The sequence below is a fragment of the Peromyscus maniculatus genome, chromosome 14 (genome assembly GCF_049852395.1).
Source record: "Peromyscus maniculatus bairdii isolate BWxNUB_F1_BW_parent chromosome 14, HU_Pman_BW_mat_3.1, whole genome shotgun sequence".
In the NCBI taxonomy this organism is placed as follows: Eukaryota; Metazoa; Chordata; class Mammalia; order Rodentia; family Cricetidae; genus Peromyscus; species Peromyscus maniculatus.
The window spans coordinates 17,526,826-17,553,638 of NC_134865.1; the positions used below are offsets into that span (position 1 = coordinate 17,526,826).

Consider the following 26,813-nt stretch of genomic DNA (forward strand, 5'->3'; position numbering starts at 1 on the left):
AAATGGCTTTGAAAATGTTGTAAAATAAACTTTGAATAGCTATCAAATAAATTACAAGGTAGTTGTCATCTTTCATGATGAGTCATAGCGGTGTTGTAGTATTAATTTATTATTATGCCCTTGTTATTTTCAGTGCTGCTGGCTATAATTATACAGAGCTGCTTTATCTGCATAAGTATTCTACACCGGTCAGTTTTATGTCAACTTGACACAAGCCAGAGTCCTTTAGAAGAGGGATGCTCAGTTGAGAAAATACCTCCACTAGACGGACCCGTGGGCAATGATTGATGTGATAGAGCCCGGGCCCACTCTAAGCTGTGCCAGCTCTGGCCTGGTGGTTCTGAGTGCTGTAAGAAAGCAGGCTGAACAGGCCGAGCAAGCTTGGAGGAGCAAGCCAGTAAGCAGTGCTCCTCCGAGGCTTCTGCATCAGCTCCTGTCTCTAGATTTCTCTGCCCTGCTTGAGTTCCTGCCCCGATTTCCCTCAGCAATGGACTGTTACCTGAAGTATAAGGTGAAATAAACCTTTTTTTCTTCTACCTCAGCCACTTTTCTGTTGCTGCAATAAAAACACTGTGACCAAGGCAAACTATAAAAGAAAGCGTTGGCTTACGGTTTCAGATGGTGAGAGTCCATGGCCAGCATGGCTGGGAGCATGGAAGCAGATAGGCAGGGGTGGAGCATCCTGTAGTGAGAGCTCACCTCTTGATCCACAAGCATGAAGTCCATAGAGCTAACTGGGAGTGGCTGGGCTTTTGAAACCTCAAAGTCCCTTCTCTGGCAAGGCCACACCTTCTCTGGCAAGGCCACACCTTCTCTGGCAAGGCCACACCTTCTCTGGCAAGGCCACACCTTCTCTGGCAAGGCCACACCTTCTCTGGCAAGGCCACACCTTCTCTGGCAAGGCCACACCTTCTCTGGCAAGGCCACACCTTCTCTGGCAAGGCCACACCTTCTCTGGCAAGGCCACGCCTCCTGAGAGTTTTCAAACAGTTCTACCGACTGGGGAACACATGTCCAAGCATATGAGCTTATGAAGAGCATTCTCATTCAGACAACCACATTTGACTCCCTGTCCCCCAGAAGCTTATGGCCATATAATAATGCAAAATACATTTAGTACAACTACAAAAGTCCCCACAGGCTTTCACAGTCTCAACACCGTTTCAAAATCCAAAGTCTCTTCTAAGAATCTCTGGAAGAAAATCTCTGAACTGTAACCCCCTCTAAAAAAAAAAAAAAAAAAAAGCAAATTACACACTTCCAAACTACAATGGCACAGACCATATAGTATCATTCCAAACTGGTGAAAAGGGGGCACAGCGAGGAAAAGCCGGGCCAAAACCAAACCAAAACGCAGCAGGGCAAGCTCTAAACCCTATAGTCCCATGGCTGGTGTCAAAGTGCTTAGATGGCTCTGACCTTGCAGCTTTGCTGACGGAAACACGCAGCTTTGCTGACGGAAACACGCAGCTTTGCTGACGGAAACACGCAGCTTTGCTGACGGAAACACGCAGCTTTGCTGACGGAAACACGCATCTCTGCCTTGGATGCTTTTACTCCGCCTCTACCTATGCTGGGCAGATTTCTCCTAGTTCTTGGATCGCCAACATCTCATTTCCACAGCTTCAACAATAAGCCTCTCCAGGCCTCCATACAGGGACTTCCTTGCCACACACCTGGCCCCAAGAGGAAGATTCTACAACCCCTTCACACGTGTGTCATTCAGGACTCTAAAGCCAGAACCTCAGGGCTGGTGCTTCCAAGTCGGGCTGTCTGCTTGGAGTACAACCTGGCCTCTCCTTGAGTTCCATTTGCACCAACTTTCCTTTGTTACACAAGCTTTCCTTTTGAGAGGTTGTAAGCTCAGCCAGGTAGGGTCTCACCCTGAGGGCACCACTTCCTTCACCCCATTTAGAATCAGGTTTCTCCTCATCTCATTCAGCATAAGCCTTGGAACCAACCCACGGGCTCCTTTTCTCCTCCAACTACACATTCTATATTTCTTTCTTCCTCACTTGTTCTTTTTCATTATAGCTCTGCATGAAAGTGATTACTAATAACAGGACAGAATCAATATTAGGCTGCCCTGGACTCTTCTCTATCAATGAAATCAGTAAGAAAAAAAATTTTCATTTAACCTCAGGTAGGTTTTTCAGACAAGAACAGAAAGCAGCCAGAATCTTTGCTAAAATATCACAAGAACGGTCTCTTACACAGTTGCTAATATTGTTCCCCTCTGAAACTTCTTACACTGGGCTTTCACTAGTCCACATTGCTCTCTGAACTACTGTCTTCCAAGAGCCTACTAGGATGGCTCATTAAGCTCTACTTACAGCATTCAACAGCTTTCCTATTCCCAAGTCTCATAGTCTTCCACATTCCTCTAAAGAAACAGCATGGTCAGGCCTGTCACAGCAATAGCCTATTCCCTGGTACCAGCTTATCTTAGTTAATTTTCTATTGTCATGATAACACACCATGGCCAAGGTAATCTACAGAAGAACGAGTTTATTGGGGGGTTACAGATTCAGAGGGTGGGGGTTCATAATCATCATGGCAGGGAGCATGGTCGCGGGTAGGCAAGCACAGTGTTAGAGCAGTAGCTGAGAGCTTACATCTTGATCCACAAGCAGGAAGCAGAGAGAGCTAAGTGAGAATGGTGAGGCTTTTGAAATCGCAAAAGTTGCCCCCAGTGACATGCCTTCTCCAACAGTGCCCTAATTACTAATCCTTCCCAAACAGTTCCACCAACGAGGAGCCAAGTGTTCAAATACAGGAGCCTATGTGGGCGACATCTCACCCAAACTACCACACCTCCTCCCCAAGTTGCTTTTAGCCATGGTATTGCATCACAGCAATGGAAACCCCAACTAAGACATGTACCTTGCAGCCAACCCTACAAAACCACCCTGACGGCTTCAGGTTCTGCACGGTATGGTCATATTCTAAAATCTTCAAAAGTCTAACTCTAAATAACTTCATAGCGACAGTCATTGGCCTGAGCAAAGCGCACAGGGTTGAAAAGCTTTAACGTCCATTGTTGTCTTGGAGAAAGTTTGAAGTGCGTTGATCTGGTATTTGATTGGGAATTAGGATGGCATGGTTGAATGGGTACTCATTGGCTTGCTTGGTGTTCGTAGCCGATAAAGGACTGGACAGATCATGAACTATCCCTCCAGTTCCTAAAGATCACATTTCCTAGTCATGGCTGAAGGACATTTCAGCCAAGAAGGACAAACAGCTCAAAAGCCGAGCCACTTCCTAATCTATGATTTTCAGAGGAGATTTCAACAGGAGACCTATCACTCTATTTTTACACTAGCCTCATGAAATCAAATTCTAAAAAGAAAAAAGATCTTATTGGGGAAGAGAATGTGGTACTCTAAATGTACAGTATATAATTTAGGATTAATCAACAATTTAGAGTATCAGGAAAATTAAGAGAAAAACGTTAAGCTTTTTTTTTTTTCCCAGAATAATGATTTATGCCCGAGCTCTATCTTAGAGAGGTTTGGGGAGGATTAATGAGCTGATATCTGTAAAGCTCTTTAAGCGCCTCACATGGAGCAGCAATACAAATTCAAGGTGAAAAATGATAGCATGCTCTACACTGAAGTGGACTCCCGAGAGTACAGCCCCCCGAAAAGGAGAAGCTGTTGAGGGTCATGATGGTAAATCTCCGAGATCCGATGTCAGAGGAGCCTCAGTGTGTTGGCCTATGTTTACTTCTGTTTAAAGTAGCACTCAGTAGCTGCAATAAGCATTTCTCAATTCTCCATTAATCATTATGTCCCTGGTGAAGATCATTTTTATTTTTTATTTGTCAAATTACATAGGCTTAGTATGCATATTTTACAATGAAATAAAGCAATTTGAATATTGGAGAAACACAAGTAATGGCCCACGGAAAAAACCACTGGCTTGGCATTATTGGAATTAAGGAGATGCAGGCTTTGGTATGACTGGTTATTGGGTCCTGAGGGAGTCCCTGACTATATAAGATGTTTGGTTACCCTCTTTGGAATAAGGCAGAGAACTAGATGATCTCAGGTATCACCCAAGGGTGAAACATTGTAGCTCATTTTGCCCTTGGTGAAGATTTACTGACTTCAAGGTGTTGACTAGGGTTTCCTAAAACAAAATCAAGATGGTTCCTACTCTGAAAGAATATGCTAGCATGTGCTGTTGACTCAGATTAAATAAAAAATAGGTCCACAGAATCACCAGGAATTTTCTTCTTGCTTGTTTCTAATTCTACACATGCTCATGGCATGCTATTCCTCGTCCATTGCTTTACTACAGATCTCAATGGAGAAAAGGGCCCGGGCAGGGCAAGTAAGGACAGTGGGGACAGAAACGAGAACACAAATATAACATCTTCCTCATATGCAGAGCTTAGACTTAAGTGGACGATATACGCAAATAAGGCAAACAATGAGACAGGAGCTATGTCGGACTCCCAGCTACCTCTCCAGCACCCTGTCTGCCTGCATGCCACCATGCTTCCTACCATGATAATAATGGACTAAAGCTCTGAAACTGTAAGCAAGTCCCAGGTAAAGGCTTTTTTTTATAAGAGTTGCCATGGTCATAGTGTCTCTTCATAGGAATAGATCATTGACTAAGATAAATACATTGCATGAAATTCTCAAAGAATTAGTAAAAAAGTATTTTAAAAGAAAATATCTAAAATTATGGGGGGGCGGGGGGAACAGTCACTTGTTCTAGGAATTTCCTTGTCTTCCCTCACGAGAACAGTTACCTCCTCAGAGATGTCCTAGTATATATTCACACCATGTTAGTGTCCATCAAATAATATAACAGATGTAATTCCACCTGCCTGCTTCCTCATTTGTATCCCACTGTAGACCATGTGTTCTAAGGTCGAAGAGACCTAATTGTTTGCTCCAGCTTGTCCAGTACCCAAGATTGACACATGCATTTACTTAAGAAAACGGTGTTTGATAAATTAAAAAATAAAATCTCCATTCACACTTTTAGAATGATCTTGAACTAATTCTTATTTCCAAATACCAGAATCCCTTCATTCTGAAACACCTTCTGTCATTTTCATAAAGTGAATTTCGTTTAAGGATGTATTTATCATTTAAAGAGGAATATGAAACACAAGGCTAAGAAAACCAGGTGAGAGATTATAACACTTGTACTTAGCACACATGCATGCACGTGTGTGCGCGCGCGCGCACACACACACACACACACACACACACACACACACACACACACACGGAGGGAGGAAACTTTCTCATTGCCAGTACCATTCTTCCTCTTCGCCTAATCATTACATCCTTGGGAAACACTGTATGCTAGTGGGGAGAGCAGACTCGGCTTCCAGGTTTACTGAGACTCTAGACCCCACATCCCCAAACACTGGTTTGTTCCTAGAGCCCCAAACCCCAGGCAGGCACCCATAGACCAGCCTCTAGGACTTCTCCAGTGTCAGTGTGCCACGTGTGCACTCCAGTTCCACGTCAGCACCGGAGGCTGTAGACAGAAGCCTCCTATCAATCTAGTCTCAGAGAGGCACCAAAGGACAGAGATTTCAGGTCTACCTAGTCCTAGACTAGGCTCCATGTTAGCACCATGGCACCATGGCCTCACATATGCTGACCTAGAATCAGGCAAATACTTGTGAACATAGGTCCTAGGCTGATACCCAAGGCCTTAGGTTTCAGTAGACTCAGGGCCTTGGTCTACCCTAGTATAATCCAGAGTTCTAGATCTAGTTTTACTTCTGTGAATCCAAGGTACAGGACAGCTCTGAGATTAGATGGACCCAATGACCTCTGGCTGCAGGATGTTTCCATGGCCCTGGGTTTCTCACAGCACAGGCTAACTTCCACATACTCACAATGCTCATAAGCAGCAGAACTCTAGGCTTGACCTAACCTTAGCGACCCAGACTTTAGAAACAAAAGCCTAGGAGTTTAATTAATACCTATACAATTTTCCTTACTTGAAAGGATACAGGGAGGTCTTCAAGTTAAAATTAAAAGATGGTAACAACACAAAAACATATGAAAGCATAAAATATGCTCATAAAATATACTCAAATTAGGAATATCTAACTTCTTTGGTAACTCATAATTCACTTCTAATTCTAATATACAAAGTGTAAGAATAAAGTTAAAAATTACTATAGCTACAATGATTTGGAAATTGATAACTGATTATGTAAAAATATAAATTGTGATATTATAAGAACATGAAATACTAGTCTTTTCTGCCAAACACTATAAAATTTTTGTTTAAGACAAGGAATTTAAATCTTTTTATTTCCCACTCACCTTGAAAAACCTTTATGCAAATGATTTAATGCCCCTGCTCTGTGAAAGTGTTTCCCCTGCTGCATTCTCTGATGACTGACCTGGCCAGCTCCTCCCCTTGCCCTTCACTTCCTTTGAACTGATTATTCTAAGACTAGCCAATCACAGAAGAGTATGAGATTGGACCCCAGCCAATGAGGAAAAGATACAGTCACCATCTGCCTTAGAATAAAAACCAAGCCCTGCCCCTGTGGACTTGCTCTTCCCCTCCTGTGAGCAGGGCGCCCTTTTGATCAGACGTAGTTTTGTCTTGTTGAGACACTTTAATTGGAATGGTAGTCTCTTTCTTTGTGACCCTGAACTTATTTTCTAACAACACCAACAAAACAAAATGTGGGAAGAGTTAAAATGTGTACCTCTTTGTAAGAGAACAAAGTTATCATTTTAAAGTAGACTGCTGAAACTGAGATGCTTTGTTTGGGCCTTATGCCAAACACAGAAAAACACTTAAAGTAGACATAAAAGATAAAGAAAGAGAATCCACACAAAGCATTACAAAAAAAAAATCAAGTCACAGAGGAAGACAGCAAGGAAGAATGAGCCAAAGGAATTGCAAAACAATTCAAACAAGCAAGCAAACAAACAGAAAAGAAGAGCAGAGAGTGTTTACCTGTCAATAATTAGTTTAAATGTAAATAGGTGAGATTATCCAACCCAAGGACCGAGTGACCAAACAGATTACGGAAAACAAAGGTCCAGCAATTTGCTGCCTACAGAAGACTCTCTTTAGCTTTAAAGGCATGGCGGGATGAAGAGTTGGAGGAGAGAAGCCTGGAAAACACTAACCAAAGAGGAACCGAGGACCAAGAATGCCTATACTTCACTTCATACAAAACAGACCTTCCGTCAGAAACTGTGACACGTGACAGAATGTCATTTTATAACAACGGTAAATTCCCCAAAGGGACATAACAATTATACATAGCTAAGTATATAGGCAAAATTGAACAGAAATGAACCATGAAATATTAACGCAACAATTGTGGACTTTAATTACCCCCCCCCTTTCAACAATGGAAAGATCCAGACAGGAAATCAGTAGGAGAAGAGTGGACTTGAGCAAACAAAAACCCTGCGGTGATGTGCAGCAGAGCATGGACTGAAATCCACAGAAACATTGCGCAGTTAGAGCCTTCATTAGGCCAGACGACAACTCTCGGCCAATCTAAGGAATCCAAAACTGGACAAATGTCATTGTCTATGGTTATGACATGAGAAATTAGAAATAAGAAACTTGAAAATTTCACAAACATATAGAAATTAAGCAACATATTACTGAACAACAAATTAGTCAAAAAGGGATCAAAAGAGCAAATGATGTATGTTTATGAAAAGCCTTGCATCAGTGTGGGGTGGGGCAGAGACAAGGTCTCTAGGGCTGGCTGGCCACTAGCCTAGCTTCCAGTTCAGTGAAGGACCCAGTTTCAAGAGAATAATATAAGAGGGACAGAACAGGACATGGAACACTCTCCACATATCTGCACATAAGCACATGTACCACCCCATATACATCATACACATGTACCACACTCACACACCACACACACTCACAAATCTAGCAAAAATGTATTAGTAGATAATGTCCCATCATGGCATGTGGTGTGTGTGTGTGTGTGTGTGTGTGTGTGTGTGTGTGTGTGTAAAAATACATCCCTGGAAATGTTAAGTAATTGAATACAATCCAGAAAAAATCTGAAAGAAAAACTATCTAGGTTAAGATTGAAATTCAACAACAGTTTTAAATAAATCCTGCCCACTCTAGGGTCTATAGGAATGGAAGAGACTGAAACAAGGTCAATGCAGGGCTTCTCTCTCTCTCTCTCTCTCTCTCTCTCTCTCTCTCTCTCTCTCTCTCTCTCTCTCTCCCTCCCTCCCTCCCCCCCTCCCTCCCTCCCTCCATTTGTTTGTGTGTGTGTGTGTGTGTGTGTGTGTGTGTGTGTGTGTTACTGTGAGTGAGGGGAAGGTACGTACACAGGGTGGATTCAGGGGGCAACACTGGATATTGGTCATCATCTTGCACCTTGTTTGAGGCAAGCTCTCTGGTTGTTCACCTTCTTGTATGCCAGGCTGGCTGACCCAGGAGCCTCTGGGAGATGCTCTTCCCCTCCACACACTTTACCTACTAGGAGCACTTGGATTACAAGTATGGATTACTTCATGCAGCTTTGTACAGGTCCTGGGGATTCACAGTGAGATCGCCATTCTTGTTCAGCAAGCTCTTCACCCACTAAACCATCTCCCGATCCCCCTTCTGATTCTTTTTTTTTTGGTTTTTCGAGACAGGGTTTCTCTGTGTAGCTTTGCACATTTCCTGGAACTCACTTGGTAGCCCAGGCTGGCCTCGAACTCACAAAGATCCGCCTGCCTCTGCCTCCCGAGTGCTGGGATTAAAGGCATGCGCCACCACCACCCGGCCCCCCTTCTGATTCTTTAGCACAGGAGGATAGCTATTGGTTAAAACAAGGATATGCTCCAAAACGGCTCGCAAAGTGTGAAATGGCTAATGGTTACAGATTAAAATGCTTAGTATTCTGATTTGATTATTGCACCTTGTATATCCATGTGTTGAAAAATCATAACGTACCTCATAAAGATGTATGAATATTATGCCTTTGTTTAAAAATACTATACAAAAATGTTTTTAAAATACATACACAAAAAAAAAAAACAATTATCAACAGGTTACTGTAATTCAAAAGAGGATCCAGTTCAAAGACTCAGGATCAAATACTTCTGAAATCATTGTCATAGCAAAAAATAAAGACCTTACAAGAATTTCAGTTTATTTCTTGAAAATATGCTCATGAGGATCATTTCCACGGCACTAAGCAAGGAACTTATGAAAAAATTCTTATTATGAGGGTATTAAAATAAAAAAGAATTTTGGGAACCAAAAAGATGGTTCAGAGAGTAAAAGTGTTTGATGCCATTTCTGATACCAGGGTTAGCTCCCTGGACCCATTGTAGGAGGAAAGCAAACTCTTAAATTTGTCTTATGACCTCCACACCATGGCACCCTCCTACACACAACTTTAGATGTCTAATATATATTATATATATGAATAAATATAAATTTATATTTTATATAAATTAAATGCATATATGTGTGTTTTAAATTCAAAATTGCAGTTAGGCTGAGGTGTAGCTTAGTAGTCAAACACTTGAGTAACATGCATGATGCCCTGTGTATAATCCTTAGCATGAAAAAAAAAAGCAATAATGAAAAAAAAAAAAAAACTATGACAAAGCCTTCCCTACTTTACCAGGAGAGAAAAGTCATTAACAGTCCTACCCGTCTGTGAACCCTGCAAGCTACAATAATGACTGGCTTAGCAAGATCCTCCCCCCCGATGCAATAGTGGACAAATGTTATGGGAATAACCAGCCACTTTCTGCTCAGATTTAACACATATCCAGTACTGTTAGCTCAGTCAAAACCACATGGCTGGCCGGGCAGTGGTGGCGCACGCCTTTAATCCCAGCACTCGGAGGCAGAGCCAGGTGGATCTCTGTGAGTTCGAGGCCAGCCTGGACTACCAAGTGAGTTCCAGGAAAGGTGCAAAGCTACACAAGAGAAACCCTGTCTCGAAAAACCAAAACCAAAACAAAACAAAACAAAAAAACACATAGCTGGTTAGGTCATGGGCCCCACGAGAGACTAAGTACTGTTATTCTGCTGAATAGAAGTAATAATAAACTGCACCCTAAATTCTTATATTTATATAAGTGCACCTTTCAACACTCATCAGAGAATCATATTTTTTCAATTAGTACAGAGAACCACAACCAGTCAATGTGCAGAGAAAAGAGGACTGCGGAATGTTTAACTCTAAATGGGACATCTAGATCATACCCCTCCCCGCAAAGTTCAGGTGCTGTCATGGGAGAGGGGCCAGAAAGATTGCAGATATAAGTAGCAAAACAATGCTTTCTGGACACAATAACACAGTTGCACACATGAACTTGCAGTGGCTGGATCTTCACACACATGATTTACTCAAGATCAAGCCCGTCAGAACTCCAGCATGGATAGGGGGCTGACTCCTAAAGCCCCACCCCTACCTGAGGAGCTATTGGTGACTGGTGGCTCTTGTTGGAGGAAGAGTTAGTTTCTTCAGAAATGCAGACCCTAAGAACACACTCATGTTTCAATAGATGGTCCTGCATCCATGGACACACAGGCAGCGCTAAAGGGACTCAGTAGGTACTAGGAGATAGATGGATGGGTATGTATGTAGGTAAGTAGGTAGGTAGGTAGGCAGGCAGGCAGGCAGGCGCGCGCGCGCGCACACACACACGAAGTTGGGAGAAAAAAGTGGTGGGAAGAATGGGGAGGAGATCCAATCAAAGCACTTTATATGCATATATTTTTTAAAAAACACTGAAAAGTGAGGTGTTTCAGAAATAGAAAAGAAGCCTGAGAAATCTATCAGAAGTCTCAGATAAGTGAAAGTAAAAACAGATTTTAACATTTTTTTCTTATAGGGGCTAGAAAGATGACTCAGCTGTTAAGACTACTTGTTGCATTTCCAGAGGACCCAGGTTCAATTTCTAACAGCCACATGGCAACTCAGAACCATCTCCGGCTCCATTTCCAAGTGACCCAATGCCCTTCTGGCCTTCACAGGCACCAAGCATGTAAATGGTACACATACATGCATGTAGGCCAAACACCCATACAAACAATAAATAAAAAATTAAAAGGAAAATAGTTGAATTTTTGTGTATGTACATGCATGCAGGCTTGGGGCAGTCATAGGACAGCTTGGGATTGCATTCTCTCCTTCCTCCATGAGGGTCCCTAAGATAGAACACAGGTCATCAGGCTTGGCAGCAAGAGCCTTTACCCACTGAACCATCTTTCCTGCTCCCAAAACAGACCTTTAAAAGTGCAGTGAATATCTAGGGTATTTAATACTCACAAACAGGACACTAGACACATAGAGAAGTTGAGTAAATAGTGGATGAGACATCCCAAGTCAGACATCAGATTTAAACTTTCAAAATCAATTACGAGTCAACATAGTCTTAGAGGGAAAATTAGTCTTAGAGGGAAAAGGGAAAGAAGAAAAATATGAGGAAAAGAGAAAGGGAGGGCTGAGGGGGGAGGGAAGGATGAGAAAGAGAGGAAGCCAACACCTAAACAGTTCTATACAGATGGGAAGTTACCTTGAGAACAAAGCTCAGATCCTGCTTGGTGACCAAGACTCAAAAGCAGCATTGCTAGTTTATATGACAAAGGTTTATACTTCTAATATGATTTTATGTTAAGCTGAGCTATTGTGAAGTAAAAGCAAAACCCTTCTAGGACACAAAAGGCCTTGGGAAATAAACTGAAGATCTGTAAAAGCTATTAGATCATGTAGTTCAGTAGCCGGGACTATTAATAATTTTTTAAACAAATGGAAATCACAGTGTACAAAACTGAAGCTGACTAATGAAAAGAACATCATGAATAACTGAATTACTTTGGAAATCCTGCATACATTTTTCTTTGTATTTATTTATTTGTGTGTGTGTGTGTGTGTGTGTGTGTGTGTACATGCACACATGCCACACTGCTTGTATGTAGGTAAAAGGACAACACACAAGAATCAGTTTTCCCCTCCTACCATGTGCATCCCAAGGACACAAGTCAAGTCACCAAGCTCGGCAGCAAGGGTTCTGACAGATTGAGCCCCTTGTTGGCCCCAACTTTTAAAATTCTTTTTTTTTAAAAGATTTATTTATTTATTAATGTATACAGTGTAATGTCTGCCTGTAAGTCTGCAGGCCAGAAGAGGGCACCAGATCTCATTACAGATGGTTGTGAGCCACCATGTGGTTGCTGGGAATTGAACTCAGGACCTCTGGAAGAGCAGCCAGTGCTCTTAACCGCTGAGCCATCTCTCCAGCCCAGACTTTTAAAATTCTTATATAATACTAATACAGTGTCAAAAAGAAATCCTTGAACATAAGGAAAAGAAAACCTAATGGTGTTACTAGAATAAAAATAATATTCAATAATCAAATCTTAGATATATCAACAAAAATGGAGATATAGAGACACACAGGAATCAATCTCATTTTTCTCACTTTAACACTGGTATATCTAAGTAGTTAGCTCATTCACAATTCTGTAAGTAAAGCAAAAACTTTAACAAGTCTTCCAATTCACTAAAGTGACTATAGAGAAAACAAACTCCAAAATGTTTAAATACAACAACACTGTAAGCATCATGCTTTGCTAACACCCAGCACAGTTCTTGCTACATGGTAGGTGTCCTATAAATATTTATTGAATAAATACACGAATAAATGGGACCAGAGGAGTAATCAGCAGCCTTAATCAAGGAAGTAAGTGTGAAGGACTTAGTTTGGTTATTGAAAGGTATGCACTCTTAGATTTGTTAGGATTGCAATGTCCAAGAAACTTGAATAACTAAATAGGGAACAAGGACAGATGTGAGCATCCTAAGCCATATGTGTGTGTCTGTGTGCTTGTGCATATGCATTTGTGTGTATTCCTGTGTATTTGTGTGTGTGTGTGTGTGTGTGTGTGTGTGTGTGTGTGTGTTAAGTGACTTGAACTCACTTAAGAAATGCAGAAATAGCTAGGCAGTGGTGGCACATGCCTTTAATCCCAGCACTCAAGAGGCAGAGGCAGGCAGATCTCTGTGAGTTTGAGGCCAGCCTGGTCTACAGAGTGAGTTCCAGGACAGCCAGGGCTACACAGAGAAACCCTGTCTTGAAAAACCAACCTCCCACCAAAAACAAAACAAAACAAAACAAAAAAAAAAAAAACACCACCACCAAAGAACCAGAAATGCAGAAATTGTGAGTTTTACTTCTCATTGTACTATTTCTAGTTTGTTAGATTCAAGCCATCCATTTCCTCAGCCTGGTCATTAATTTCCATCTTTGATTTCTTGTCATAAGCCTGTTCATTTATTTTGTCGCTATGCTAGCAGTTGATTGGTGGGAGTCTTTGTATTTTAGAAATGACTTGAACAAGTTCCTGCTGGTGTATAAAGGTGATAACATATATTCATGTTATCTGTGTTGCCGTCCAGACTGAACTGCATGACTATAGTGATTACTTCTTTCTCTACCATAGTTCAGAGTCGGTATTCAAATAATAAAGATAGAGTTTTGGAAAGAAAGTAGGTCCAAGGAGGAAAGTGGCTGCCATGACAACAAAGGCAATAGCACAGCATCTTTGGTACAAGGATGCCATCCCCTCTTGATGCTTGATTTTAGGAGGGGATTCAACAGGACCCTCTATGCAGATCTCACTACATCAACAAAAGTGTGCCAAGCCAGGAGTGGTGTTTAGAGGACTCACATGCATCATCTATAATTGAATAAATAGCCAGTGGGAAAATATGGCTATTACAGAGATGTAGGATGCAAAAATTGGAGAGAATCCTTTCAAGCTAGAAAACAAAATTATAAACAAAGACTATCAGATGAAGAGAAATTCCACGCTGGAAATTAGACAACCGAAAGTCCAAGATTGTGATGTTAACAATGAAGAGAACCCATTGGTGGTACTAAAGCAGTACTTATAGACTGGTCAATTATAAAGGAATGATGTAAGATAAAGTAATAGGAGATGAGTGATGGTTCAATATGAATATTCAAATTAATTCAACTGAAGTAACTGAAACTCCCAAGGACTTGCTTTATTTATCATACCTCCACTGTGTTAGACATAAATGTCTTAAAATACATGTTCACAAACTAATTAACTATATTCTAAGTAACTGTCCTCATATTCACAGATAAGTGTAGTCCATAATCCCTCATCAAGAAAACTTCTTTTTGCAACAGATGGATACCATTATAGAAAGCAATAACCAATCAAAGAGCAGAGTTTGTGGAGCCCTGCCCCATTAGATACATCTACAAAACAGCTCCCTCACCTAAGGCTCAGAGAACACTGCAACAGAGGGCAGAAAGAGCCAGGGGATCGGGGAGTTTTCTGTGAGACTGTGTCTTCTTGTCTCACTGACATGACTGCCTAAACATGAGCTGAACCATGAAAACAACAACAGACATTGTCAATGTGGGTGGGGGAAAGACCCAAGGCCCCGACACTACACAAAGAACTATGGCAGCCGAGGGATGCTGAGAGCTAGAAAAACAGTCTCACCCAGAGAAAAGCACAGCAATTGGTTACCCAAGTTCTGAAAAAATACACACAAGTAAAATTATACAAACTGAGCAGGATGCATTGATGTATTTAGGAATATATACATTTATATACATATACATATATGTACCGAGCAACAATCAATGAAAAAAGAGGCCATGAATTTGAAAGGCAGCAAGGAAGGCATTATGGGAGTGTTTGGAGTGAAGAAAAGAAAGGGGAAATGGTGTAATTATATTATAATCTCAAAAACCAAGAGAAATGATTCAAAAATAAAAATTAAAAGGCAAAACAATCGTACAGGTTTTTTCTCAGTACATACAATGCAGGTAGTTAAAACATATTGAGGTCTTACCAAGCAGACTTTTAAAATATTTATTTATTTATCTATCTATCTATCTATTTATTTATTTACTTATTTTTATGTGTATGAGTGTTTTGCATATCTATGTACCACATGAATGCCTAATGTCTGAAGCAGTTAGAGGAGGTATTCCGTCCTTTGTGACTGGAGTTACAAACAACTGTAAGCTGCCAGGTGGGTACTGGGAATCAAATCCATGTCTTCAGGAAGAGCAACCAGTACTCTTAATCATGGAGCCATTTTAAACACAAATATAGTACCCCATTTAACTCATTAATCTCATTAATCTTAGAAAATCATGGGACTCTCATAGATCATGGACTAGAAATAAGGCCTGTGATGGTTGATGTTGTTACCTGGCAGACTCTAGAATCGCCTAGTGACAAGCTTCTGGATATCCCTGTGAAGGGTAGTCTCAGTTAAGCTTGTTGAGGTGGGAATACCAACCCTTAAGAATATGTAGCACTGTTCTCCGGGTTTGGTTCTTGAATAATGTAAAAAGAGAAGGTAATCATTTTTCTCTGCTTCCTCATTGTGGATGTAACATAACCAGATATCTTAAGCTCCTGCTGTTGGGATGTCCTGGCATGGACTGTACCCTCAGACCTAACCATGAGTCAAAGTAAGACTTCCACCCTTCATGCTCTTGTCATGTTATTTTATCACAGCAACAGGGAAAGCAGCATAGATCACGTGCTTGTATTTTTGTACTATGGAGGCCCCAGAGCTCTCCACTTACTCGGGTACGGCACTGGTTTGAAGGATAATGGCCCGCATAGAGTCAGACATTTAAATACTTGGTCCGCAGTTTGATGGAACTGTATGGGAAGGACTGGGCGGTGTGTTGTTGTTGGAGGGCTTGGGTGTTGAGGAGCAGACTTTGAGATTTCACAAGTCCTGCTCTCTGTCTCTGAATATCTGTGTCTGTGTCTCTGTCTCCACCCATCTCCCTTCCTGGTGGTCATTGTTTCAAGATACGAGCTCTCAGAGCCTGCTCCAGCACCATGCCTGTCTGCCTGCCTGCCACCATGCTCCCCGTCATGGTGGTCATGAATTCTAACCTCTGGAACTGTAACCACCCCCCAAAATCTTCCTTTTATAAGTCACTTTGAACACGGTGCTGTGCCATGCAGTAGAAAAGTAGCCAGGATAGAGAGTACAGAATCACCTTAGAGATGCTCTTCTCTGAGGTTCTGTCTTTGAGTTTACTAACAAAACTGCATTGAAAGTGGTAAGAGAGATATTAAGAATGGAAGCCTCTGTCACTCTGATTCCGGAAAGTAGTTCTGTTGGACTTTGGGGCTGAGCATTGGCCTTGGCTTCCACAAATCTGCTTTACCCTCAAGCTGCAGTAGGAGTGAGTACACCACGGGACTTGCACATCCTCAGCTCAGGGACAGAACTCCCCAGGTCAGGGGAGTGGCATTCAACATTCTCTCATGAAAGAGAAACTGGAGAAAGGAATTTCACTCGTTCTTCCTCCCTCCCTCCCTCTCTCCCTTCCTCCTCCTCTTCCTTCCTTCCTTCCTTCCTTCCTTCCTTCCTTCCTTCCTTCCTTCCTTCCTTCCTTCCTTTCTTTCCTTTCTTTCCTTTCTTTCCTTTCATTTTCTTTTTCCCCCCAAGACAGAGTTTCTGCGTATAGCCTTGGCTGTCCTGGAACTCACTCTGTAGACCAGGCTGGTCTCAAACTCACCTGCCTCTACCTCCCTCTGCTGGGATTAAAGGCATACAACACCACTGCTGGGTGACTGATGTTTCTTATTTTTTAAAAATTACTGGCATATATTCATTGTACATAGTGATCTTAAAGACATTTTAATTCAAGAATATCATGTACTTTGACCATATCCTTCCCCATATCCTTCTTTCCTTCTCAATTCTTGTACCTGCTCTCTCTCTCTCTCTCTCTCTCTCTCTCTCTCTCTCTCTCTCTCTCTCTCTCTCACACACACACACACACACACACACACACACACACACACACACACACACTGATCTGATTGTTGTAATGATATAAAAGCTAGGGTCCACAAAGGAGAGAAAACGTATTTTTCTTTTTCTGAATCTGGTTTATCATGCTTACTGTTATAATCCCCATTGCATCTATTTTCCTGCAATTGATATATACTTTAGAAAACTATACTAAACCCACCTGTAAACATTTTCTTTGACTGATCTAAGCACAGTGGAACATGTGTACTCCCAACAGTCAGCAGGTGTAGGCAGGAGGATCAGAAATTTAAGGTAATTCTTGGTAACTATTCCTTTGGGCTTTCTCATTCCCATCAAATACTATTATGAACAGGAGTGACTTAAACCTGTCATTGAATTTCAGCCATCAACAGGTCTTCTCACAAGTTGGTTCTAGATTGTATCCAATTACTTAAAATTATTTTTATGGTATTAAGTAGCAGGAGTTTTTAATATGTGGTAGAAAAATCTGGTACATTTATAAATGACCATACATTGTTTTCTTTTGATTAGCACAAATGGTTACTATAGCCCCGCTAAAGTATGTCTAAGCTCCTTGAGAAAACTGAACCCTTCTCATGACAGTTGACTTTGAAGTCCTGGCTTGCTTTGGCTCTTACTCGGTTAAACACAGGTTCTCACGGCGTTCTCAATAATGTCATCAGATGCTAGAGCATCAGGATGACCCAGGTAGCACTAAGAACTATGGCCACTTCCCCCATGTATCGAAACTTACAAAAATTCTCTCCTGCCACTTAGCCTAACTTCTTAAAAATGTGACAGGAAATGAGGTTGTTTATAGTGCCATTTAGAATAGTTCTAGTAGCTATGGAGAATTTCTCCCAAATGTCTGAATTACATTGGTCTTATTTTTGTTTCCAAAGACTGTGTCTTGATATTTGAGGAAATATTTCTCTTTTTAACTTTCTTTTCCTTTTGTTAGTATATATTAATTGTAAAAATAAACTGGTTTCGCCGGGCGGTGGTGGCGCACGCCTTTAATCCCAGCACTCGGGAGGCAGAGCCAGGCGGATCTCTGTGAGTTCGAGGCCAGCCTGGGCTACCAAGTGAGCTCCAGGAAAGGCGCAAAGCTACACAGAGAAACCCTGTCTCGAAAAACCAAAAAAAAAAAAATAAATAAAAAATAAACTGGTTTCATTTTGACATTTTCACACATGCGTAAACGTACTTTGACCATGTTCGCCTTCCCCCAGTCTCTCTTCTCATTCCTCCCCACTCTCATTCTCCCTTTCTGTTTACAAATTATTCCTCTTCTATTTTCATGTCCTTAAAAATAAATCTGGATTCTGCATATGAAAAAAAAAACATGTGATGTTTGTCTTTGATAATTGTGTGGTTCACTTAACAGGATCTCCAATTGCATCCACTTCTCTTAAATGACATTATTTTGTTCTTCCTTACAGCTGAAAAAAAGTGTGTGTGTGTGTGTGTATGTGTGTTTCTTTATCCATTCATCCATTGATGGTATCTGTGCTTCTTCCATGGCTTAGCTATTATGAATAGCGTCACAATGAACACAGACATTCATTTATCAAATTGCTATTGCATGCTGGCTCTTATTCCATGAGTCTAGAGGAGGAGTGATATAACTTTATTATTTCATCTTTCTCATTTTAGTTTTTTAAGGGGATCTGCCTACTGACTTCTTCCATAGCAACTGACTAATTTACAGTGAGTTTTATGGAGATTAGAAGTTGGAGAATGTTCTTCCAGGTAACTCAATTTGTCTGAGCCTCTTTATGTAGCTCAACTGGTCTCTGCTTCTTCCAGGAAGCTCGACTTGTCTAACAGCATCTCTTAGCAGTTCTTTTTTATTTATTATTATTATTTTTTTTTATTTTTCGAGACAGGGTTTCTCTGTGTAGCTTTGTGCCTTTCCTGGATCTTGTTCTGTAGATCAAGCTGGCCTTGAACTCACAAAGATCCACCTTCCTCTGCCTCCCGAGTACTGGGATTAAAAGTGTGAGCCACCACGGCCTGGCAGCAGTTCTTACTAGGTATACAAAATGCTTGGGGAGGGAGGAGCCTAGTGAGTCTGGTCAATTTCAGAGACTTCCTGAAGCCTTTGAGTTGTGTACTTCTTTAGCTTAGCATGCTTCCCTGAAGGAAGGAATGTCCCCATCTTCCCTTAGAACATCCTGCATGGTAGTGAGCTTCACTCTAAGATAGTGGGTCTTATCTAGGAGGAAATTGCTACACACTGGGCGAACTTCTCGTTCTTTGGTCTATCCCTTCATTTGTTTGTGTCTTTGGTATTGCATGTTTGGAATTTTTGAGCCAGGGTCTCACTGTGTTTCCCAGGTTGACCTCAGATTTGTGAACTTCCTGACTTTGTCTCAAGTACTAAGATTATAGGTATGTGCTGCCACACCCAGAGTGAGTGACATTTATTTCCAGAGTGACCACTTGTTACCGCTGCACAGTTCATAGTTAACTTTAAATCCTTTTAGAAGTCCTACTCCATACATTTTCATTCCCATGATTTAAAACATTGACATGGATTTCCATTAGCTATGTACATTAACTACTTTTCTCCTTTCTGTGAATAAATATTGGACAGGAAGAAACTTAGAGGAAGAAGTGTCTATTAGAGTAAATGAGGCTGCAGTCTGTCTTGACAGGCAAGGCATGCTGGGAGGAGCTGCTCGAGGCTATGGCTGCAGGACCACGAGTGTGCTTGCTCACGTGTGGAAGGATGGAGAAGCGGAGACTGAACCTGGAGCTGGGCTAGGCTCTTAACCTCAGGGTCTCCCCTCGCTGACTCACTTCTTACAGCGAGAGCCCATCTCCCAAAGATTCTGCAGCCTCCAAAAACATCACCACCAGCTGGACCATTCGCTTTCAAAACACAACAGCTGGTCACTGGATACTTAGAGACAGGCTGTGGATAGCAGAGCAATAGATCCCATCTCAATGTTCTCTTCTATAAGTAGGAGATAGCAAAACCTAATACCTGCCTCAGGAGGGGATGAGGGTTAAATAAACAACCGTAGACAAAATGCTTAGAAACAGCTACATACTTTATAAGTGTTCAACAAGGATTAGCTGTAGTTACACTGTGACACTGCAGCAATATGGTTGCCCCCGCTCCGTGTGTGTGTGTGTGTGTGTGTGTGTGTGTGTGTGTGTGTTCATGTGTATGTGTGTGTATGTATATTTGCGGTGTGTGCGTGGTGTGTGTATGTATGGTGTGTGGGTGTGGGTGTGTGGTGTATAGTGTGTTCATGTGTGTGTATATGTATGTGTGTGTGGTATGTGTGTGTTCATGTGTATGTGTGTGTATGTGTGTATGGTGTGTGTGTTTATGTTTGTGTGTGTGTGTTCATGTGTTTGTGTGTGTATGACATATGCATGTGTGTGTATGTTTGTGGGGTATGTGTGCATGTTGTGTGTATGTGTTCATGTGTATGTGTGTGTGTATGGTGTGTGAGGTGTATGTGTGTGTGTGTGTGCTGTGTGTGTATATGTGTGTGTATGTGTGTGTGTTCATACGTATGTGTGGTTGTGTGTGTGTGTGTGTTCATGCGTATGTGTGGTTGTGTGTGTGTGTATGTGTGTGTGTTCATGCGTATGTGTGGTTGTGTGTGTGTGTGTGTTCATGTGTATGTGTGTGTATGTATATTTGCGGTGTGTGCGTGGTGTGTGTATGTATGGTGTGTGGGTGTGGGTGTGTGGTGTGTAGTGTGTTCATGTGTGTGTATATGTATGTGTGTGTGGTATGTGTGTGTTCATGTGTATGTGTGTGTATGTGTGTATGGTGTGTGTGTGTATGTTTGTGTGTGTGTGTGTTCATGTGTTTGTGTGTGTGTATGACATATGCATGTGTGTGTATGTTTGTGGGGTATGTGTGCATGTTGTGTGTATGTGTTCATGTGTATGTGTGTGTGTATGGTGTGTGAGGTGTATGTGTGTGTGTGTGTGTGCTGTGTGTGTATATGTGTGTGTATGTGTGTGTGTTCATGCGTATGTGTGGTTGTGTGTGTGTGTTCATGCGTATGTGTGGTTGTGTGTGTGTGTGTGTGTGTGTGTGTGGTGTAGCAGGTACATATGTATGCGTGTATGGAGGCCAGAGGACATCTCTTGCGCTGCTCCACCACCGTCTGTCTTAGTCCCTTGAGGAAGAGTGTCTCACTGAACCTGACTTTGCCTTTTTCAGTGAGATTGGTGGCCAGCAAGGCCCAGCAAGCCTCCTGCCGCTCTTCCCACCCCTGGCTCTGGAACTGCGATGCAAAGCCATACCCTACCTTTTATGGAGATGTTGGGGATTTGAACTCAAGTCCTTATATGCTAGGCTATCTCTCCATCCTGGTTCCTATTTCTCAAAGAGGTGCAGATGCAAACATCTCCACATGGATGATTTTTAAAGTCTAATACAGGGTCAGATAAATACGGTCTTTGAGTCAAATCTAGCCCACCACTTGCTTTTGTAAATAGTTTTAAAATGAATTTAATCAGCTCCAGCTAGATTTATTATTTAATATATTGTCTGTGGATGCTTTTGCATCACGGCATGAGTTGTGTAACTGGCAGAGATGATATGACCTAGCCTTTTATGAAAAAGTGTTCTGAGAAGGAAACAAAGTTCCCACAGTCCTCTGAAGGACCGGTGAGTGGCCCAGTGGGCAGCACTGGGGTTTGCATCCAAAGAGTGTTGTTTTTGTTCGCTCTGTTGTCTCCATGTCCACTTAAACAAGTCACATTTGCTTCCCACGGCGCAAGTCCTTCATTCATAAAAATAAGTAAGTGCACGTGTAAGAAGGTAATTAGTAACATACATGAAGTATTTGGTCCAACTCAAATTGTTACACAAATCTGCAGCATCACACCGAGGTGAGCGTGTCCATTCCTTTCTCCCCTTCCGGGCGACAGCGCAGTAGAAGGTCTACTCGCCCTTCCCTTCCCAGGCTGGATCTGGGCCTAGGCCAATGCTCTGGGTTTCTTTAGCTGGTAATAGACAATTTGCTCCTAATTTAGAGTCTTTAGAATAATTAATTTGGTTTTGGGATACAAGGAACATATGATTAAGTAATTATATTCCTTTCTCTCTGAAGGGTCATGGTTAAAAGGCAGTGCCTTCTAGCCAATGGCGTTGAAGCTCCACTCGGGTGATAAAGGCCCTTTGCCAGCTGGCCTCCTGAAGTCCTTGACATGAGCTCCTACAATTTGTTATTAAACTGTGTTCAGTCCTCAACAATTTTACATTTCTATCCCAGGGCTTTGGAGTCACACGTTCATGGCACCCTGCTGCTGGCTTTAGACTCTTTATTATACCAAATTTCTCTTGCATCTAATCCCTCATCTACCACAATTACTGCATTACAGGAAAAATAATTCTATAATTGCTTTTTTTCTTTTTCCCCGTGAAACATTAAAATCCTGATCTCTTTTCCTTATCGCATGCCAAGCTGAGTAGAAAATTCAGTTCTGTCCACAAAGGGGTGGACTTTCTCTTTTATATATGGCACCTCCTTTCTGGCTTCTGGATCGTGCACTGGGGCTCTAGTATGAGAGCCTTGTGGTTTCAGAGAATAACAAGCCGTAGAGTTAAGGCCTGGAGGCAGAGTGCTCTGTGCAGCCAGTGATGGCGGAAGACATGTGGGACTCCAGGAGGTACAGAGCATGCAGCCTTCACCAGCTCCACATGCAAAGAGTCTTCATCCCTCCCTGACCTGGGTTGTTTCAAGTCTTGTTTTCTTTCCACTCTGGCAAGCGAAATGTTCTATTCTGTGTGTACTTATTGCAAATTGTGATTTTTAAGACATTATAAACACTATATTACATTTTTTATACCAAATTACAGACATTTGGTTCTGCCCTACCAATGAATCTGGTAAGGCACAGAACACTTGATTAACGATACCAGAAGTCCTGAGAATAACCTGCAAATCGCTTATAAATATTAAAATTTGGGCTACGATATGTATTTATTCCAACAGACATGTATACATTTTTCTTTAGAAGAAAACAACAGCAAAAGGGTCTTCTGCCGGATCTCCTTAACTTGTCTACTCAAGCTCCTAATGGCCGACTTTGGGACCAGGGATGAAGCTCAGTGGGAAAGCAGCTAGTTGTCTGGCATGCGCAAGAACTGTGTTCCATCCTAGCACCATAAAGAGAAAAAAGTTGATTTTCACATCATAAAGGAAATGCGTCAGGGCTCCAAAGGTTTGATGAGCCTCAGCTTAGAAGGTGGCACACAGCAGAGGGCACTGATTCATCACCAAAGTGGAGACTTAACCTTGACATAGACACATCCCGTCTGCCGTAGCTAAAGCTGTGGCTTTCGGCTAAAAATCTGAAGAGAGTAACCAATAAATCTGCATCAAAGAAACAATGAAATGTACTTCTGTCCTGTCTTTCCTGATATGGAAAGATGCTTAGGAAATATTAGTTAATATCAGTCTTACATAGTAATTCATCCAAAGATCATTAGAGACAGACAGTCCTGGATCTCGATATAATGCTACTACTCATTAACGATGACCTTGGACACACAAAACCTAACTTCCCTGGGCCTCTGATTCATATGGCCCAAATCAAGATCCCCATAGCTCATTCATAGTGCTGCTATTAGGATTAAATGAGATATATTTACATATTCAAAATGGAGAAGTAGAGTTTTCAAAGGCTGAACATTATTACCAGAGCCAACATCACGAATGATCTTTGCATTATGATTGTGAATGAAAGAGGAAGTCCTAAAGGGTAGTTTACAGCATGGGTATCTTTGTAATGAAATGAAAAGCAGCTAACATTAAGGAATTCAATTTAACTATAGGAAGCATTCTATAATGAATGTTGGGCTTGGGAGCCTGATTGCCTCGGTGAAGCTAGACAGGGACAGGGCAAGGACAGGAACCACATGATTAGGCTTACATTATTGGTTAATTTTTTATACCTTTTCTTTAGGATAGGAGATTCCCTGTTGTTATTATAGAATTTAAAAATTGCTTAAAAAAAAAAAAAAAAAGGCTGGGTGGTGGCGCACGCCTTTAATCCCAGCACTCGGGAGGCAGAGCCAGGTGGATCTCTGTGAATTCGAGGCCAGCCTCATCTCCAAAGTGAGTTCCAGGAAATGGCTCAAAGCTACACAGAGAAACCCTGTCTTGAAAAAAAAATTGCTAAAAAACACTGGAGTATAAACACAGATAACTTAATGAATAGTGACACTTAAAAATACTGCAAAGATACATCTTTGAAGAAGAGAAGGAAAGTGGAAAAGTCTGTGATGGTCTCTGCTGTACTAAAATGACAGTTCTCTGATATTTCTAGAGAGAGATCAAGGAATCGTGGTATCATGTAAGAAACATGACCACCTGTCAAACAATTATGGGACTGGAATGCGACCTAATTCCAAAGCTAGGGACACTAGTCAGTTTACTAAAGCTGCAATGAAGATACAATGGAAGTTAAAGAACATTCCCAGATCCTACCCGCATAGTTGTCCAGATGATCTGTAAGATGCGTGCCATGCTCAAACATAGAGGTACCTGCCTGAGTACTCCTCCTCCCTGTATTGGGGCTTGAGGGGGATCAGTTGATTCATCTGGACATCTCAATGCAATGGCAGAAGATGAATTATTTGATTAAAACAATTCATATGGGTGTGATGTAGGCAGTTTATTGACCAATGCCTTTGACGTGCCCTGTCTTACGTTACAGCAGAGAGTGAGAGAACGAAAAGAAGTATGATGACTACACAGATTGCTAGATGGCATCAGCTCAATAAAACCTGGCTCTAGAAGGCTTTGAGAAGAAATATTTGCTTGACCCGGAAAGTTCTTTCCTTTATAGTCATTCTTTTCTTCCTTTTTAAGACCTTCCATGCTACAAGGTATCTTGCCACTAATTCATTCCATAGCCCCAAAGCCTGAAGTCCAAGACCAAATAATTACTGTTTTACTGGCATGTTCAGGCATACGGGTTCTTCTGGGCAATGAGGCAAAACATTCAAATGTCAAATTGTACTCCACGGGCCAGCAAGGTAGTTCAGTGGGTAAAGGCACTGGCCTCAAGCCTGATGACCAAGTTCAGTCCCTGGAACATATATGGTAGAAGGGAAGAAGCAACCTCCAGACGTCATGCTCTGACCTCCACGTGCATGGTACGGCACATGAGGGTGCATGCAAGTGCAAGTGCACACACACGCATACACACATACGCACATCCGTATTTAAAAGCTCTTTAAACCTCAATCCAAATGATACCATATAAAGAACTGAGACAAACTTGGAGAGTACTTCTCCATGGGACGTAAACACAAAACCAGTATCGATGATCCCGTTGCCAAGAGTAAGCAGTGATGGGATATGCCTATGATGTGGGATCTCTTTTATTTCTTTCCTCTGTGACTAGCTGAGTCTTCATATGTAAAAATTATGTTTTCTTTTGTTAGCATTAATGGGTATCAATTAAATCACGTGCCTTTCCCATATCAATTTATGGTAGTACATTTTGTAAAGCTATTTATGGAACACTCAGATCTTTCAGAGTCCCCAGTAATCTTCCGTGTTTGCTGGTCTGCTTTTAATTTATCAAAATCCTCTTCTAACAGACAAAGCGCAAACATAGAGCCAGCAGAGACTTCCTCTATCCAGTGTGGATCTGATATGCTTTATGTTCCTCTGACACGTATAGAGGTTAGCATCAGAAGTGTGTCAATTCCAGGAAGCATCTAAGGATCTAGCCACACACAGATGCAAGAGCACAACACTTGATGTACTTGATAAATGTTTCATCTCTCTCATACAGAAAGCTTTTTATCAACTTTGATTGTTCTTCTTTTATTATTACCTTAAAGTACTGGAGATGTTTCTCGGCATGGGTTCCTTCCTTCTCTTGTCTCAGACAGGAATTGAAGATGAGAAGCTCTGTGTCCCTGAGCCATCTCTTCAGTTCCTTGATCCTGACCTCCAGCTGCCTGACCAGGCTTCCACTTTCAGGAGACAGCAGGTCACGGGGGCCTGAGCTGTGGCCTGCCATTGTGTCCTGGATCTTCTCTCTTAGGGTTTTCTAATGCATCATCAGATAAAAAAAAAATAAGAAGAAACAAACCAAAACAAATATAGATTAGCTGACATGCCAAAGACACATTGCAGGAGATAACATGAGAGCACACAGTGATCCCTTCCACCTCATGACTGACATTCGGCTCTGATTAGCTTGATGGCGCCTTTGGGGCCAGCTTATTTAGTGCACACTATTCCCGCTCCCAGTGGACGCACAAGGAAAACTTCATTCCTCAGACTTGCCTTTCACCGGGAAGAGCTTTGGTCCAAGTTACCATGGTCATGGACAAAAATTCATCTGAGCCAGGTGGTTGTGGCGCACGCCTTTAATACCAGCACTCGGGAGGCAGAGGCAGGTGGATCTCTATGAGTTCGAGGCCAGCCTGGGCTCCCAAGTGAGTTCCAGGAAAGGTGCAAAGCTACACAGAGAAACCCTGTCTCGAAAAAACCAACAACAACAAAAAAAAATTTTTATCTGAATTGTCATGGGAGAAATTTTATAGTGAAAAGTTGTCTACATAAAGTGTTCAAGAGAGAGAGGCCTGAGTTTAATCTATATACACAGGCCAAGAGTGCAGAGAATTAAATTCCTTTTTTTTTCTTCTGTGAAGTGTAACTCCCCAAATAATAGGAAAGAGCACTCTTAAGGAGGTACTCTGTGGTTCAGCTGTTGTGGATTTCACATGACTCAGGGTTCTTCAGCCCCATGGTTCTTCCTGCTTTTCCTTTTGGATTCAGATAATTTAATGGATATGTGAAAACCATCCTCAATTCGCTATGCGATGAGCCTGTGTAGACCAAGCATTATGGCATAGAGATGCTTCCGAGCTGGTTTTCCTTTCTTTCTCTTTGGTAGAAGCACACTCTTTACAGAATCAATAGGATTTAATCTATAATGATAAATTAAACCTAGAAAAATACGCTTTAGAACACAAATAAAATTAAGTCAACAAACATTCATCTGCTCC

General features: G+C 41.7%; 1 protein-coding gene across 6 annotated transcripts in view; it reads right to left on the reverse strand.

The window, feature by feature from the left end:
* The window catches only part of Akap6 (A-kinase anchoring protein 6), a 504,011-nt gene that overhangs the window by 52,165 nt on the left and 425,033 nt on the right, over positions 1-26,813 (reverse strand). For all 6 annotated transcript variants that reach the window (XM_076550667.1, XM_076550669.1, XM_006975274.4 and 3 more), the window contains one exon: positions 25,631-25,849. In XM_076550667.1, the coding sequence (XP_076406782.1) occupies positions 25,631-25,849 (219 nt within the window). The remainder of the gene's footprint in view (positions 1-25,630; positions 25,850-26,813) is intronic.